This window comes from Tasmannia lanceolata, unplaced genomic scaffold, assembly GCF_043159265.1.
Source record: "Tasmannia lanceolata isolate RefF3 unplaced genomic scaffold, GAP_Taslan_0.1 ptg000013l, whole genome shotgun sequence".
NCBI classification, from domain to species: domain Eukaryota; kingdom Viridiplantae; phylum Streptophyta; class Magnoliopsida; order Canellales; family Winteraceae; genus Tasmannia; species Tasmannia lanceolata.
The window spans coordinates 4,357,952-4,374,731 of record NW_027518690.1 but is presented as its reverse complement, the minus strand read 5'-3'; the positions used below and the strand labels follow the sequence as shown (position 1 = coordinate 4,374,731).

General features: G+C 37.4%; 2 protein-coding genes across 5 annotated transcripts in view; one reads left to right on the top strand and one right to left on the bottom strand.

The window, feature by feature from the left end:
• Positions 1–4,417: 4,417 nt before the first annotated feature.
• LOC143889559 (serine/arginine-rich splicing factor SC35-like) lies at positions 4,418–13,490 on the top strand. 4 transcript variants are annotated; one of them, XR_013254858.1, is made up of 11 exons: positions 4,418–4,434; positions 4,483–4,592; positions 4,667–4,745; positions 5,160–5,239; positions 6,230–6,296; positions 7,170–7,244; positions 11,708–11,917; positions 12,020–12,203; positions 12,295–12,438; positions 12,701–12,907; positions 12,998–13,490. XR_013254858.1 is itself a non-coding variant. In XM_077393811.1 (9 exons), the coding sequence occupies exons 2-9, from the start codon at positions 4,517–4,519 to the stop codon at positions 12,298–12,300; spliced, it is 777 nt and encodes a 258-aa protein (XP_077249926.1). In that variant the 5' UTR covers positions 4,418–4,434; positions 4,483–4,516; the 3' UTR covers positions 12,301–12,699. The 4 variants fall into 4 exon arrangements, 2 of the variants coding, with proteins under 2 accessions (XP_077249926.1, XP_077249927.1); XR_013254857.1 differs by having other exon boundaries at positions 12,701–13,490; XM_077393811.1 differs by lacking the exons at positions 12,701–12,907; positions 12,998–13,490 and having other exon boundaries at positions 12,295–12,699.
• A 701-nt stretch (positions 13,491–14,191) lies between these two features.
• Positions 14,192–16,780, bottom strand: part of PAA1 (P-type ATP-ase 1) — a 31,252-nt gene continuing 28,663 nt past the window's right edge. Inside the window, exon 17 of the mRNA XM_077393810.1 lies at positions 14,192–14,939. Within this exon, the coding sequence (XP_077249925.1) occupies positions 14,679–14,939 (261 nt within the window). The 3' untranslated portion in view covers positions 14,192–14,678. The remainder of the gene's footprint in view (positions 14,940–16,780) is intronic.

Below are 16,780 nucleotides of genomic sequence, written 5' to 3'. Positions count from 1 at the left end.
TGATCTCATGCTCTTCGCTACAGATTTCATAAAATTGCATTTGTTCACCGTATTAATATAACATTTTTTTGAGATTTTGTTTGTATGTAATTATTTCTATGACTTCAAAACATTTTTTTGGTCTTCCCTAAAGTTCTTAATTACTATGAATTGACTCTCTCTCTCTCTCTCTCTCTCTCTCTCTCTCTCACACACACACACACACACACACACTTCTTTCCTTGTATCTAATCTTATGATATTTTTATTTTCATTAATTTATTTTGTTTTATCAATTTTCAGTTGATTTATCTATTTTCATTTTATTTAGCAAACATTGGTTGCAATTTTTTTTATTCAATCAGTTGCAAAGACACTGTCGTGAGTCATTGGAACACATGGATCAATTCTCCCCCCCTGCCCCCCTCTTTCAGGGGATTCATGTGATTTTGTGGTAACAAGGGTCATATGACCCTTGCATGGATCCTTACAATTTTTGTGGGCTCCATGAATGCGTGCATGTTTGTGCAGTCGCATGGAAGTGGGGTTCACCCCAGTATCTGCGGCCACTAGATTGATTGTATTTACAGATGGGGATGGAACCACCAATATGAAAAGATGATGTTAGGGCCATCTCTATTGGGGCTTCTGTGACCCCAAGTCCTGTTCTTGAAGTCTTTCGGGTTCTTTGTTTGTCAGAATGCACTCTATCTCCATTATTTGTCTTACAGAATGTCCTGTTCACTAGATTGATGTTGTTCATCTATGTAGTTCTTATGTTAATCCATATTATCATGTTTTCATGAATAAAATGGCTTCACCATGTTTCAAGTAGCATGTTCATTATCACTATCAATTCTTTAATCACGTACATGACATAATATATACTTTTCAAAAGTATACATTTTTAGACTGTCTCTAAAGTCTAAACCGGGCACCGGGTAAGATTAGTCTTTCTTTGTAAATATGTTTTCACGACAAATCATGCAAGATAATATGAGAATGAAAATTACCCCCACTTTTGTTTTGTTGAATCTGTTTATTATTGCGTTTTTATGCAATGAATGGGTATATATGCATGCACCTACTACCTAGATCATATTATCAAATACAAACGATATATGAGTCTTGGAATATTCATGGTTAACTAGTGGACATTTTTGTGATTGTAGTGTCTTGGTATTTGTTAACCATTTACATACACTAGGGTTGTACCATATGTGCATACATTATTATCCACTTTATGCTAGTCCATTGAAAGTTAAAACTTATACCGGACATTTTTAAGAGGATATGGACATATCATATAATCATTCCCTAGTCCCATTATTCTGGAAGACTTTCATCCTTGTTACCTTTTTGAAAGAACAAGTATATCTGTAGGACTAGGAATAGATTTCAACTCGCATTCAAAATTTGTAATACTGGTTTTCCCACACTTCATGAGATAGATGGTCTAACCTCTGAAATAGGGAACACAGTTCTCTTAGTCCAATGCCTTTTTCTCCCCATTGTTTTAAGAATTTTTTGTAGGTATGATTTGTTCATGATCTTAATCTTTGTAGAGATAAATTGGATATAAGTTTCTAAATGGATCTTCACCCAACATCAGAGTACATAAGTAGGTTCATGTCGATGGATTGAACGGTTTCTGAAACATATTCTGACTCTCTCCAAGGTTGTGTGGAGGTGGAGACTTGCGTGCTTCTTGTGCTTGTTTTTATAGTGATAGAATTGTTCTTTCAAGTCAAAGCAGTGAGCAAGGACAGTGTACTTGGGATTTGAAAACATGTCGGGCTTAGGAAGATGTTAGTTATGTTAGTTCAAGTGGTTTTACTGTCTTTTCCTTCTTTTAATTCTCTCTCTCTCTCTCTCTCTATATATATATATATATATATATATATATATATATATATATAGTGGGTGTGGGTGTGGGTGTGGTTGGGGGCTGGGATGGGGATGATGGATTTGCTATTTAAGATGATGTCTTCAGTTATGAAGAGTCTTTCTCACTAATTTTATCATTTAATCTTTTCTTCCATCCTCTCTTTACTGCTTTACATAAAAGCACTAGTTTTTAAAATCCTATCCTCATTTTCTTCTTTCATTTTACTTTCGTCGACCAAGGAGAACAAGTCGCTAGTACTGACTACAGCCTAAAGTTTCCCCCTTAGTTTTTTCTGTCTTTTTTTTTGGGTGGATCGGCCTTGCTTTTTTTGTTTTTTGTTTTTTGTGTGTGTGGTGGATCGTCCGAACCCATGTAGGGTTTTGAAAGTTTGAGAACAAGAAGTGTGAAGGTTGCTGAGGGTTGTTGCAGGTCATGTGAAGGTGATTCTCGCAGGCAGGTTGTTGCTATGTGCTTCAGACAGGTTGTTGCAAGTTTTTTATTTCCCCTTTTAAACGGTGAACAGTGCTTTGTAATCATCCATGTGTGCTTGCAAGTTTACAATCTGTGTGTGTATATGTAGATTTTAAACTATTGTGCTTCTCTTATCAACTCAAGGTATCTGCATTCAAATTAATAGACTTAAGGTATCTGAATTCAGAGTAATACATATGCATGCATTTATGTAATAAGAGAGCTTATGGTACATGTCCTCTCTGTGTTATCTTGCTTATTTGGAATTGCTTTTCTGGTGAGAACTTAAGATTTTTTATCAAATGGATTGGATTTAAAAGTTCTAGCTCTTCATTGTGGGTTGTTTTGGGTGAGAACTTCTTTAGAATTTTAGTCTCAAATGGATCGTGGATTGAAAAGTTGAAACTCTTTATTGGTGGGTTGTTTAATATTAAACAAAGCAATAAAACCTTGTTGACAACATTGGCTCTACCTGGGTGTTGCTGGCATTCTTGGCCGTGCAAAGCTGATAAAAAAAGGGTTAAAAAAAGTAAGTAGTGCCATTATCAAAATATGGTAGTGAGGATATCAGTCCCCTTTGGTTAATTGTAATCAAAAAAATTTGCGGGCTCTATAATGTCACCAATGTAGAATATCAATGTCAGAATCTACTACCGTGAGAAGTGGAAATGAAGCTTCATCTCCCACTTGTATAGTATAGTATGGTGAATAATTTTAAGGGATAATTACATTTACACCCCCTCTAGTTTATGACATATCCACTTTCACCCCTATAGTTTAAAACGTGACAAATACACCCCTGTAGTTTTAATTTGTTTAAGGTTTGCCCCATCAGCTGAAGGTTCGTCCATAGATTGAAGGGTTAGGATGATCCGATGGAGCTGATTTTTTGGGCACACCTTATATATGTCAGGACCCATCAAATGAACGCTTTGGATTATCCAAACAATGTGGGCCCACATTATTTGGATGATTTTTTTGTAGTGTTTGGATTTGGGTATGGGCCGCCCATTGGATCCGTCATGCAAGTGCATTATAAGGGCACTTACAAATATAGAAAAGAAGGAATTATAAATCCAATTGGGTGATGCGCCTTGCGGTTGGGTTTGTGTAAGGGCACCCTTGTGTTTGTTTGGTTGCACGTAGTTACCTTGTAGAGTACGGGGTGAATTAGAACTAGTTGATAACTTAATATACAGTTAAGTAATATCCTCATAAAGCAGTGGTAAAATGGTGTTTGGTTATCAATTGAAGTAGTTTCCTAGTGCGGAGTGTCACTGGGACAATAAGGTTATCACTACAAATGAAGAGAGGAGAGAGAGAGAGAGAGATATGAGTGCTAATTGTCAAGACTCTACCACAGCGAGCAAAAAAAAAAATCTTTGTTTTTAGTAGTTAGGTGGGGACAAAAGTCATGCCACATGGATAGGCAAGAGTGGGACAAGATAAGTAGTCTCCTCCTCCTCCTACTACTACTACTACTAATAGATGACGTGACACCCTAAAACCAATCAAAACACTTAAGTAAACCCTAGAAATTGTGCAACCAAAAGACCGCTTTGTGGCTGGGGTTTTGGAGAGGTGCACTTCAATTTAGCATTCCTCCTTGAGAAGACCATACTCGTTTACTTGGGGGATTTGCTAGGGACTTTTGGATAAAGAAAAGAGAGCGGTCATCTCAGATTAATTGAATGAATAAGACAAAATCTGCTGGCTGGCTGCCCTCTCATGCAACAGTCAACCGCGAAATGTGTTTCTGCAAAAGTCCTTAGCAAATCCCTTTATTTGGTAAACAAAAATGGATTTGCAAGGGACTCTCACGGAAAGGTATTTTGCGTCCAGCTGTTGCATCAAAATGCCTTCTGTGATGGTCGCTGAGAAATCCCAAATGGATAAGACAAAATCTGCTGAAAAGTGAGGCTGTGTGGCTGCTCTCACATGCAACAGCCTACCGAGAAATGCCTTTATGTTCTAGTCCCTAGCAGATCCGAAATGAAACAATCGATTCATAAAAACAGCCTTGTAATTTTGAGCATAAAAAGCCGAATTTTTTGTCCAACAAAATCCCTTATCCTCTCTGTTTTTAGAAACCCTAAAAACCCTCGACCCAGTTAGAAACCCTAATCTCTCTCTCTCTCTCTCTCTCTCTCTCTCTCTCTCTCTCTCTCAGAGGGAAAAATGTCGCACTTTGGAAGAGCAGGTCCTCCAGATATTAGAGACACCTTCTCTCTCCTCGTTCTCAACATCACTTTCAGTATAAGTCTCTCTCTCTGTATTTTTTTTTCTTTTTCTTCTTTGTAATCTATTAACATTTAATATTTTTTTCAGGAACAACGGCTGATGATCTATTTCCCCTTTTTGATAAGTATGGGAAGGTCGTTGATATCTTTCTCCCGAGAGATCGAAGGTTCGTCTATGATTTTTTAGGGTTTTTTTTTTTTTTTTAATAGATAGTGTTGTTTGGATCTTTTAGGGATTATTTGTTTTCTGTTAGTTACTTATTTTCTTTATATTGAGTGTTGGTAGGAACTTCTAGGGGGCATTTGTATACATGGGTTTTATAGTCCAGGATTGTAAATTCCTGGATTTTTCAAGCTAAAACTTAGTTTTTTGTTTAGCTGAAATCTGGATTTTACAAAATTGAGTGGTAACTCACCTTATTTTTACGCATTTAAAATCCAGTTTTTAGGATTTCAAGTCCGATTTTAGCTTAAAAAAATTCTAGGTTGTAGCTTCTTGACTATAAAATCCATGTACTCAAAAGGCCTGTTAGGGTTTCTGTATTTATTTTCTGTTAGTTACTCATTTTCTGTATATATAGAACTGGAGATCCACGAGGGTTTGCATTTGTTCGATATAAGTACGCGGAGGAGGCGCAGAAGGCCGTGGAGAAGCTCGATGGCAAGACTCTTTTTTTTCTTCTTCCTTTTTTTCCTTTTTCTTTTTTCTTTTTTCTTTTTAAAACCCATCTCTTTGATTTGATTATCTTTCCATCATACTATGTTTGGGTGCAGGTATTTTACCTCTTAGGAGTTAGGACCTGTTTGTAAGTAGGAAATTTTTTTAAAAAAATTTCCTACTTAGTTTACACCTCTGCAAAGCAAGGGAAAGGCTGCGTACATCTAGCCCTCTGCAGACCCTGCAATGGCGGGAGACTCGTGCAATGGGCTGCCCTTTTTTTTCTTACTTTGTTTACACACACACACACACACACACACACACACACTCACACACACACACACACAAAGAAGATAACTTGAACAACCCATTTTCTATTGTTAAAAGAGTGACCTTCAATTTATAATAATATCCCTCTAAATTAACCAAACTCATATCATTTCCCTCCAAATCGTGGAAAGAAAAAAAAAATCCCAGAAAATATTTTCCACCAGAAATGTTTTTCTTGCAATCCAAACAGGGCCTTAGAGTAGTGGTATATAATAAGTAAGTCAATGAGGAGGAGACGAGCCTTCGATTTCCCTGGAACTTACCTTGTAGTATAGTGCTAAGTAGTGTTTGGTTATCAACCTCTTAGAGTAGTGATAGGGAGTGTCATTAATAATATCATGGGAGGAGAGACAAAGAGAGAGAGGGAAGAAAGACAGAGAGAAAAAGAGAAAAAGTGTCATTCCCTTGGAATCCATGCAAATTTCCATTTGGGCTTGGATTTCTTAGGGAGGAACAAAGGTAATACATCAACAGACATGCAATGTTTAAGCAGGTGGCATCCCTAGTAGTCTCTAGGGATTTCAATGCTATATTGGCAACCGAACAAGGGGTTTTGCTAATGTGGCACTCAAATGCCATGCAAAACCCCTAAGCCATCCTGGTTTTTGTGCAACCAAACATACCTTTAATGTTTGCTTTTCCTTTTATCTTTTATCTTTGCAGGAAGAAATGTTGATGGTAGAAATATCATGGTTCAATTCGCGAAGTACGGGCCGAACGCGGAAGCTATGTAAGTTAGCGATCTAAGTGTTTGGAATTTTCAGTTTTCAATTCAACCTAAATATTGGCATACCCGTTTAAGTTTCTTTGGTTTTAATTTTTTTTCTTATTTCTTGATTTTTGCTCCCTGTTTTAATTCGTTCGATTGGTTTGATGTTTCCTGTGTTCTTATTTCTATTTGATTCTACTGCTTGCTCAATCGCTTCTGACTTAAGGCCCTGTTTGGATTGCAGAAATTTTCTGGAAAAGTTTGGAAAGGAAAAATATTTCTAAAATTTTGTACTTTTTTTACACATGAAAAAACATAACTTGAACCGACCAAATTCAATTTTTATTTAGATAGGCCTTCCATTTATGATGATATCCCTCTAAATTAATCATAACAATATTATTTCCTTCTAAGTTAGTGAAATAATAAATTATCCTATGGAAATATTTTTCTTGCAATCCAAACAGGGCCTAAAGTTCTTTGCATTGACAATTTAAGTTTGTGTTATTCTGTATTTCAAAGCTTTGGTGTTCATCTCATTGTTTGTAATTTTGTGATGAGCCAATATAAACAGATCTTATTTTGAGAAATGACCAGATGAATAAACTAGTACCAGTATTTGATGAGTGGTTTATCAACCACAAAAGATGAATCTAGGGATTTTAGGATAATCCAGCGTCGTGAGTCATCTCAAGTATTGTAAATGATTTACAGTACACTGAAATTTGCTGTATATGCTTGTTACTCTTCTTTTATTGCTTTGTTACACTAGTGTTTCGAGATGTATTTTCTTCTATCTGTGTGATTTGAACGTGTAATATACCTTTCCCTGTTACTCGTTGGCGTAGTTTGAGGTGATCACTCAGTGGGTTTATTATCTTCTTCAATGTGCAGTAAGAAAGGAAGGATCATAGAAGACTTTCCAAAGACAAAAGGTGGCAGGTCTAGTAGCCGTAGCCCTCCGCCAAGGTAAAGACCCTTGCAAGATGTTATTAATTACTAATTATGGGTAAGCATTTTAGATGGTAGGAGATTGAGGTTCTCGATTAGTTTGTCTAAGCATGCAGTGTAACCTTGATCCTTTATTTGTTTAATTGTTTGGTTACATATTGCCACTTGTCTTATATTTTAAGAATTCTTGAGCCCTTCTGAAATGGGACATGACCGTTATTTTTATGTAGGGGCAAGGTGTATGCTTGAGACATGGTAGCATTTGAGTACAAGTAGAAGTTTTCTTGATGATAATAGATCTCAACAAAAAATTTTATTTTTTATATTTTGGTTTGGATTGGTAGATTCTGTAGAACTTTGTTTCAAGGTATAAGATAATTCATCGTTGTTAGGGTACGAGAATTCCGCCCGTGGGAATCTGAATTCGATCTCCCTCTCTCTGTCTCTCTAACCTAGCACCTACTTCTTTCACTCTAATATTTTTAATAGCTGGGCCTCCTAGGTATTACCTAATTTATAAAAGAAAGTAAATTTAATTTTGAAAAAAACTAGAAAATCCCTTTTCTAAAGTTTCTCAACAATACACACACCCCCCTCCCCCCCCGCCCCTCCCCCTCACACACACACACACACACACACAAAAAAAAAAAGAAAGAATAAACACTTGAACAGCCAGTCAGTTGTTCACAAAACTCAACTCAACTCAACAGAGCCTTTGTCCCACACTAGTTGGGGTCGGCTAAATGAATCCTTTAGAAAAATTTCACAATGACTTTGAAAAGAGGGATTTTCTATGGTGGAATTACCTCTTTTGTTAAAATCTTACGATTTAAATCTTACGATTCAAATCAATTTGTGGGTTGAACAATTCAAATCGGACAAAGAATCTTTTTTCATAAAAATCTTACGATTTAAGTACGATTTGACTTTGAATTGTGCGATTTTTACAATTCTGTCAGTTTTGGATTTTGAGAACTGATTGTGATTTCAAAATGAAAATCATTTCAAAATGCTTTGTTTACCGAGTATGTGCTTTGTTTATTGCTGACATTTCTTTGTATGATGATTATCATAGAGTTGAGTATGTTCTTTGTTTATTGTTGTGATAAATTATATAATGATTTATTATATGATGAATATAGTTTGTGCTTTGTTTAGTAATTTATTGTGTGATGAATATGGTTTGTGCTTCAGATTACTAATCATGAAATTTTATATTTAATTTAATAGTTGCAAATGGAAAATAGATAATTACTCATTTTACGCTTTTTTTTTTTTATATTTTTAAATTTTTTTCTCATTTTTATATATAAATCTGAAAAATTCTTAGGATTTACGATCCGATTTACGATTCGATTCCGATTTTCAGAAGGTATTTCTATGGTGGCCCCCATCTCACGTACGATCCAAAACACTTTACACAGTTGTCAGATTATGTGTCTTATAAATAATCATTTGAGAGGGTATCTAGGATGACATGACCATGTTACCAGTTTTTGATAGCATAATCTAACACACATTGCATGTGGCACTTTGTGGTGGTCATTTCTGTTGATTAAGTGCGCCATCACTTGTCTAGCACATTGCTTTTGGTCCAACCCTGATTGGATGATTTGATGAAGGAATTGTATGTGTGGCTTGTAGTGTTTTTGTTTTCATTATGGGTTTAAGAGTCATAATTTATTTGTAGTAGGATTAGATAGAGTCCATGTAATGGGATGAGTTGATTAAGTCATTTGACACTTGTCTTGCTACTGTTGTTAGAAAATATGAGTCCTTAGGGTGTTAAGAATTTTTTTAAGAAGAAAAGTCCATGAAAAAATTGTTTTAAGTTGATAGGAGTCCTCGTAGTGGTAGGAATTAGAGTATACAACTCGATTTGGGTGAGGTTTTGGAGTCTCAATCCTTCCATAATCACGAATTTCATAGGGTTTGAAGTTTCTATATATTGTAAAGGCCTCTGGCCATAGCTATTGTCACGGGTTAGTTTTACTCATACGAAAACACCCGTGATGGCACTAAGTCCTTGTGAGTTAGTCTCAGCCAACCCACTCAAGGCTCATGAAAGGGATAAGAAGGCGCAGACATAAGAACACAAGGGTTTTAACGCAGTTCGGCCAACTCTTGCCTACACCCATGGGCTATAATATTATTGCCTCTTTGCTTGGAGTCACTCATCTCCAGCGTTACAGCAATACAAGTGACTCACCCCAATAGCCCAAACTCTTACAATACAAAGGATACAGTCTCATACCTTATGCCTACATTGCATGGACTTATGCCTACATATAGGCCATTTTAGCAACTGCCAGCTGCCCCCACTGTGCACATGTCTTGTGCATTTACTAGAAGCTTACATATGGAGTAACTGCCTTACAACAGCCTCATAAATACAACAGACTTGTGCTGCCTTGCAAAGCTTTACGCCACACTTTGTTGCCATGCCCTTCCACACATGGACTTTAGGGTGCCATGAGTCGCAGTTACTAGAAGCTTACAGGTGGCAAACTGCCTTACAGCAGCCTCATAAATACAACAGACTTGTGCTGCTTTGCAAAGCTTTACGCCATGCCTTGTTGCCATGCCCTTCCACATATGGACTTTACTGTGCCATGGCCTCATGCCCACGGTCTTCTCCCACCTTGCTTGCTCCATGGCAGATATGGCCTCTTGGCCATTGGCAAGGGTGCAAGGTGTCACCACTAACCAATGCCCGTGCCATCGATTTAGGGGGCTGACTGCTGCCATGATATGATTGCATAAATTGGAATTTATACTTTTTTTTGTATGTAAGCTGGGATTGAACCTGCTACCTCCTGATTTGCATCAATTTGGTGTCAAAGCTAGGTTCGGATTCTTACTTAGAATAACATGGTTATGATAGGAAGATCCTAGCCTATGGATCATAATCAATACACTATGAGGATTAGAGACTTACTAGGATTTTATGGAGTCAATGTACTTAATGTCTTGATTGGGTAGCAGCGTTGGAGACATATTTATGGCAGCATAATCACGACGATGAGCAAATGATTTGCATTGCTAAGACAATTTTGCTCGTACGTGCGTGGAGTGTTTGCTAACATTGATGTAGAAACGATGCATAATGAGAAAACCACGTGTCATTCATTTGATTGATATGTTGGAACATTTTTTTGGCAAAGTTCATTCCGACGACTTTCATGAAGGTAAAATATTACAAGCTAGAATGATTTGAGAGGAGAAAGCCATAGCTTAAAATTATCTTCACGCTAGGAGATCCAAAAAACATGGTAAATTTACTTGCCCAAGCAAGTATACAAGAGCCAATTATCTTCAGTCATCAAGATTGAAGCTTGTATGAGAGGATTGGCAGCACGACAATCACTAGACTTAAAGCAAAACGAGAGCCACACTAGTGATCCAACAAATTTTTTAGAGTACATGACTCACACACTTAAGGATTTAGAAAGCAGCCATCATCCTTCAAAATTAGTTTCGTTAGAAGTTAACTCGTGAACACTATCAGAGAATAAAAAAGGCAATAAAGGTTATCAATATGCCTGGAAGAGGCGAATTGTTCGGCGTACTAAACATAAAGAGCTTACACGACAGCTAGACAAAGGACATCTAAGATGATACTTTTCTTGATATGTGCTCAAAGGAGTCACCGATCATAGTATCTGGACCTCACAAATTTTACTGCTTTATCGTCAATGCGCGCGAGTAAACGTCTACAAACCTAATGTAGCAGAGGACCTAAGTTTGTTTCTACCGAAGCTGCACGTTATAAGGAATGCATCAAGAGCGCACCCGGTGATCATACTACTTCAAATCGGTGAAGTGATTGCCCAAAGCTATTTATGCGTTGGAAGTACTTAATCTGTTAGAAATGACCATTGTGTGTGACGACATGCGATGATTCTTGTTGAACTCTCACCCGTCATACCAATTATTATATTTGACGGGGTCAAATATTTTTTATCAAGTCTGGCTGAATTTGGTTTAATTAAGTTTCAACTCAAACAGAATGGTTCAAACCTGGTGATGGCATCCCAACTCTTGAGTTTAACCAAGCAACCCATTGGAGTGCAAACAGATGAAATGTGCTTTATTTCCTACAAATCATCTGATCATTGTTAATGCGTATGTCACAAATACCGTTCTCGGGAATTTCTCCGCAAGGGAAAATCTTTGGACATATTAATTTCTTATCTTTTTTTCGGGTTTATATCGGGAAAAATGATTAAAATAAAATTATTTAAAAATATATAAATATATAAAATTTAAGAAAAATGTTAAAATAAAAATATCGAAAAACTATTCGGATAATATCATGTTATTATCACGATATTTTATGATAAAAATGAAAATATCGCCATATTTTTTAAATCTCTTGATTAATTCAAGTTTTTGTCTTTTTATCAAAATGCCGCGATAAAAACGCGATATTTTGAAAATATTGGAGATAGTTGTGACATAGGTTAATGCTACATTATTAGGTACCGAAATGATTATCGTGGAAGGGACTACAGAAAGCGAAGTCGTAGTCGAAGCAGAGACAGATATGACCGCGACAGGTACCATGGGAGGGAAAGAGATTATCGGCGTCGGAGCAGGAGTCGCAGTGTAAGTCCTGATTACTATAAAGGTCGCAGTAGAGGCAAGCTTGATGAGAAGCCGAGGCGGAGTAGGAGCCTGTCATATGACAGGTACATCATATGCTGCAATTTTCATTTCTGGTTTTGTTGTTTGATTTCATGTTTCTTCTTTTTTTCTTTTTTTTAATGGTACTTATTTTTATTTTTTGGTAGTCGATCTCCTGCTCGGCGTAGTCTTAGTCCTCGAAGGAGTGTATCTCCACGCAGGACACCGCCTTCCCGTAATGGAAGTCCTGGTAGACACAGTTCTGATGAACTGCCCCCACGTCCAAGAATTGTTTCGCCCCGGGGTCGACATGCCAATTCTCGAAGTGTATCTCCACCTAACTCGAATGATGTAAGTGTGTTTTCTTGTGTTCCAGCTTCTGATTTAATTCCAATAATAAGCTGACATTTAACTTTGTTATTGTGGAAATTGTTTTTTATAGGACTGATGTGGGCATTGGGGTTCCTTGTTTGGAGATCCTTGAGGCAGACACAAATCTCTGCTTGTTTGCTAAGGAGGTTCGCATGGATGCTTGTTCTCATTGAAGTACTGAATGCTAATTTGGTTGCCCTGGACTCCTTTCAAGGTTACAATTAAAAATTTTCTTTTGTTGGAAGTTAATAGGTAGTCCCACTATTGGGCTGATCCGTAGTTCATGGTCTTTTTTATAGATTAAGATATATAAAGTAGTCAGTTGGGAGGTTTATGACCTACAGTGTGTACTGAGGAGTTTATGATGTTTATAGACATCCTTTGCATGGTTTTTTTATTTTGTGAAACATTTTCTTCTATATCTTTTAGTTGGTAAGATTGTGACTTACAATAGACCATATCCTGGGATTTTATAGTTCCTCTGTTCGTGAAAAGAGTGATTGTAGCTGATTGGCCAGATGATTGCAAATGATGTCCTTGCTGTTGCTGTTTGTTCTTCCTAGATGATTTTGTTTTGATGCTGCTAACAAACAACACTGTGCTGTTCACACAACGTAGATTCTACAGAAGATCTCGAGTTCTGGACCAAAAATATCTTAAAATAAATACTGACATTGTTATTGGTAAGGTTCATATTTCAGCTTTCTTCTAATAGTCTTGTCATAGGGATTCTGATATTGCTCTTTGGTGATCTTAAATCTGAACCTGAAAAGAGTGGTTTTAGTTATGATGGCCCAAAAGATGATTGGGGGAGGGGGCACCATATGTGGGTTACCTGTAGTAGCTGATGCTGCCAATGGAGCAGATCTGCAGTTCACACACATATTGATGCCGATGCAAAAGATGAAACCTTTTTTGCTGTGCTGACCCTTCCATGTAGCTGCGAGGTTGGGAAAGGGTATCAAATGAATGGTTGCTTATTTCCAGTAGGGTGTTTGGTTAGATTCACCTTTTTTATGTCATTTTACATGTCTGAGCAAAGCTTTTGACTTGTAGCTTGTTGCTCATATTCTTTATCCTGCACTTGTATTTCACCAATTGCAACTTTGCTCCAATCTCATCGTTTATTTTTTGTGGCAAATGCCCTATTTTTTAATGTATGTTTTACGACATTGACCACTTGTTTTCATGTGTATGACATAGTGGTATTGCTGATCTTATTGAATGAGATACATTATTAATGACCAAGTTTGCTTAGTTGAGTTATTGGCAGCATTCCATTGCCTGTGTGTGAATAGAAATATCATGGTAGTCTGGAGTTGATGGAATGTGCTTTAATGCTTCTGTCTTGTCCTAGTGTCGTGGATTTGTGGTCTTGATGCACATAGTGAGAAAGGCAGCAGATCTTAATTAAGTTTAAGGAAAGCAGATGAAGAAATTCAATTGTCACTTCAACTAGAATGTGAAGACTTTTTTAATGGCAGTGCGAATTTGTTTTCATTGCATTGGCAAATCATGACATGATGTGGATTATATGGATTCTGCGGGGTTAGACTTGATAACATGATTGGGTAGATCATGTGATGTACGTATAACCCCTTTCTTTTTTACTAGTGATTTGCTAGGGATCATCGCAGAAGCCATTTCGCTGCTGCACCCCCCGAAAACTAACTCACCCTATTCAATTTTTAACTTAAAGAGGGACCTTCAATTTATGAGAATATCCCTCTAAATTTACCGAAATCATGTATAATTGAGGAATGCTAAGCTCAGGTGTGACCTATCAAAAAATCAGCTGAAAGGTTGAGGGTGCCCTTGAGTTTAGCATATCTCTATATAATTTTCTCCTAAATTACAGGGAAATTTTTTTCCATCAGAAATGCTTTTCATGCAATCCAAATAGGGCCTGACTTAAACAGTTCATCTCAATTTGGTAGATAAGCATGCTAAAATCCCACCAATAATAGTTGAAGGAACCATAATCTTTTGCGAATAGTGAAGCAATTATATTCTTTGATCGTTAAAAGATCAAAAGTATGCCATCATCATAGATTTTACATTGTTTTTGTATGTAAAAGGTACAGATCCTATCCATAATTTCATGTTCTAGTCTGAGCAGAACCCAATAATAAAAAAGGAAACACAAATGAACAAGGTAGAAAGCTAGTGCTTCTTAAATAATGAGAACATTGGAAGATATTTCTGTTCAACCACAAATGTTGTGTTCTTAACCTACCAAAAAATTTCAACTAGAAGAAAAGTGCATTCTCTTGATATGGATTTTTTTTGTTTTGCCATTGATCTAGCCGACCCCAACTAGTTTAGGACGAAGGCTTTGTTCAGTTGAGTTAGAGTTGCCATTGATCTAGCAGTCAAGCTTCCCTCTCATTTTTGTCATATCCGGATTTTCTTCAGCCAAAGCTAATTCAAGGACTAAGTTATTTCTCAAAAAAATCAGGCATTTCTCCATTTAGTAGGGTAATTTTTCTCCAAATCACTACTTTTGTCCATGGGTAGGTCAGCTTCAGAGCTGGTTTTCGTATCCTGTGATAATTTGTAGATAGAGTTCTGTTTTGAGGCGAACTTTAGCCTCAGGAGGAGTGAGTTTGCCATCACTCCCATTGAACTTAAACCCATGAGAGCTCCTGCAATGGATGGAGTAAGCATAGTCCCAGTCACCGGCAGCAACAATCCGGCAGCAATTGGGATCCCAACCTGTAACAGATTATCATACTGTTAAGAGAGAGTTATAATCTTTGAAATAAGCAAAATTTTAAGTGAAAACTCTTGATTGATGGACGTGTGTGATTTTGTTTTCTGATTCTATTATTAACTGTTAACCCATGGTTAGCAAAACAAAAGCTGTGATTGTTTTTTGTTGAAAGGACACAAACCAAATACTGGGTAAGGAGAGGTTTTTTTTTTTTCTATAAAGATGACAAATTTATTAAAGAAACAAACAGAAATTCAGCAGAATATAGTAGGCGTGGGAGCACAGAATGCTCAAAAACTAAAAAACTTCTATTAACACCCAGCCTAGCCAACTTCTTTGTGTTCCCCCAGTAGTAGAAAACCCGATGCGTGTGGTTTACGGGTGGGTGATTGCGTGCATCCATAGGGATTAGTCTCGCCCTAAAATGGAGTGGGGATACCCTATGCCATCCAAAAAAAACAAACAGCTTAGTCAATGAGTCCACAACTTCATTGGCCTCCCTCGTAGTATGAGAACAAGATATCCTCTTCACATATCTAGATCTCTATCGATCCAATCTGCAAGCCTCCATGGTCCCTTACTACGCCGAATCACCAATATTTTAACATTGGAGAAGCAAACATCTGATTGAGAAGAGGCCCTTGGGCATGGCCCCAAATTCTAGGATCATCAATATGGCCTAACACACACACACACACACACACACACACACACACACTTCCACAAGCCTACAAAGCCCCCCGCCCCATACATAACAATCCACAATACAAAAACCCTTATTAAAAGTCAGCCTATAAAGATTCAAGTTGCATGGCATAAAGAAAATAAGATCCACCCAAAGAAATTAAAAAAACCTAGTCCTTTTGTCCTCTCGACTCTATAATAAAGAAAAGGAACTCCTCTCTTACATTACAAACAGACTACCACACACCTTCTCCCTTGCCTCTACCTAAATATTTACCCCACCCCCAAATTTACCCATAATAATAGCTTGCCATAAGGTGCCACTCCTCTCCCAATCTCAATAACCACTTCTAGAGGAGAGGTTTGATCCTCAAACACACCATACCAATCCCCAAGTTTCCATGAATTTTAAGCCAACAAATATTCTCCTAGTTCACTAGATGCTTTTTTTCTCATTCCTTACCTTCCCAAAGGAAATCCTTTGGTGCTTTTCAATCTTTTTGGCGATGAAAATGGAATTTTGAAGAGACGCAAAATAAGTGGAGAGATCGATTTGATCATGCCACCTTGATAAGAGTAGGGGTGCAACCCAGGTTGATTTTCGGGGATTTGGGTTGAGTTTTTACCATAAAATCGGGTCCGGTTCAAGTTGATTCCAAAGGAGATCGCTATGATCGTTACTGTATCCGTATCGAAGAGATGTGACAAAGTGTTCGGATCATTGTGCAATGTCCTAATCAAATGCCTAGTGGCATGATCAAAGCCGATGATCGTAAGCTATGTCCTCCATCACGATGTCGAATGAAACTATCCAATCGTGGGTTGAGTTTTTACCATAAAATCGGGTCGGGTTCAAGTTGATTCCAATTCATTTTTTGGCAAAAGCTAAACCCAACCCGACCCGTCCAAGTAGCACCCCCAGATAAGAGTAGGCCTCCCACCAAAAGTCAAATGCCCTTTTTCTAGTGAGCTAACTTCTTCTTGATACACTCCACATTGGATCCCAAAGAGTCATGGACTGGATATTAAAACTGAGAGGAATAACAAGGTAAGTCAATGGGAGACAATCAGTCTTACACCCTAAAAAATCAGCAAGCTCATCCATCCGATTTCTTGCAAATATCTCGCTCATCTTATAAGTTTGCTACCCATTCGTAGA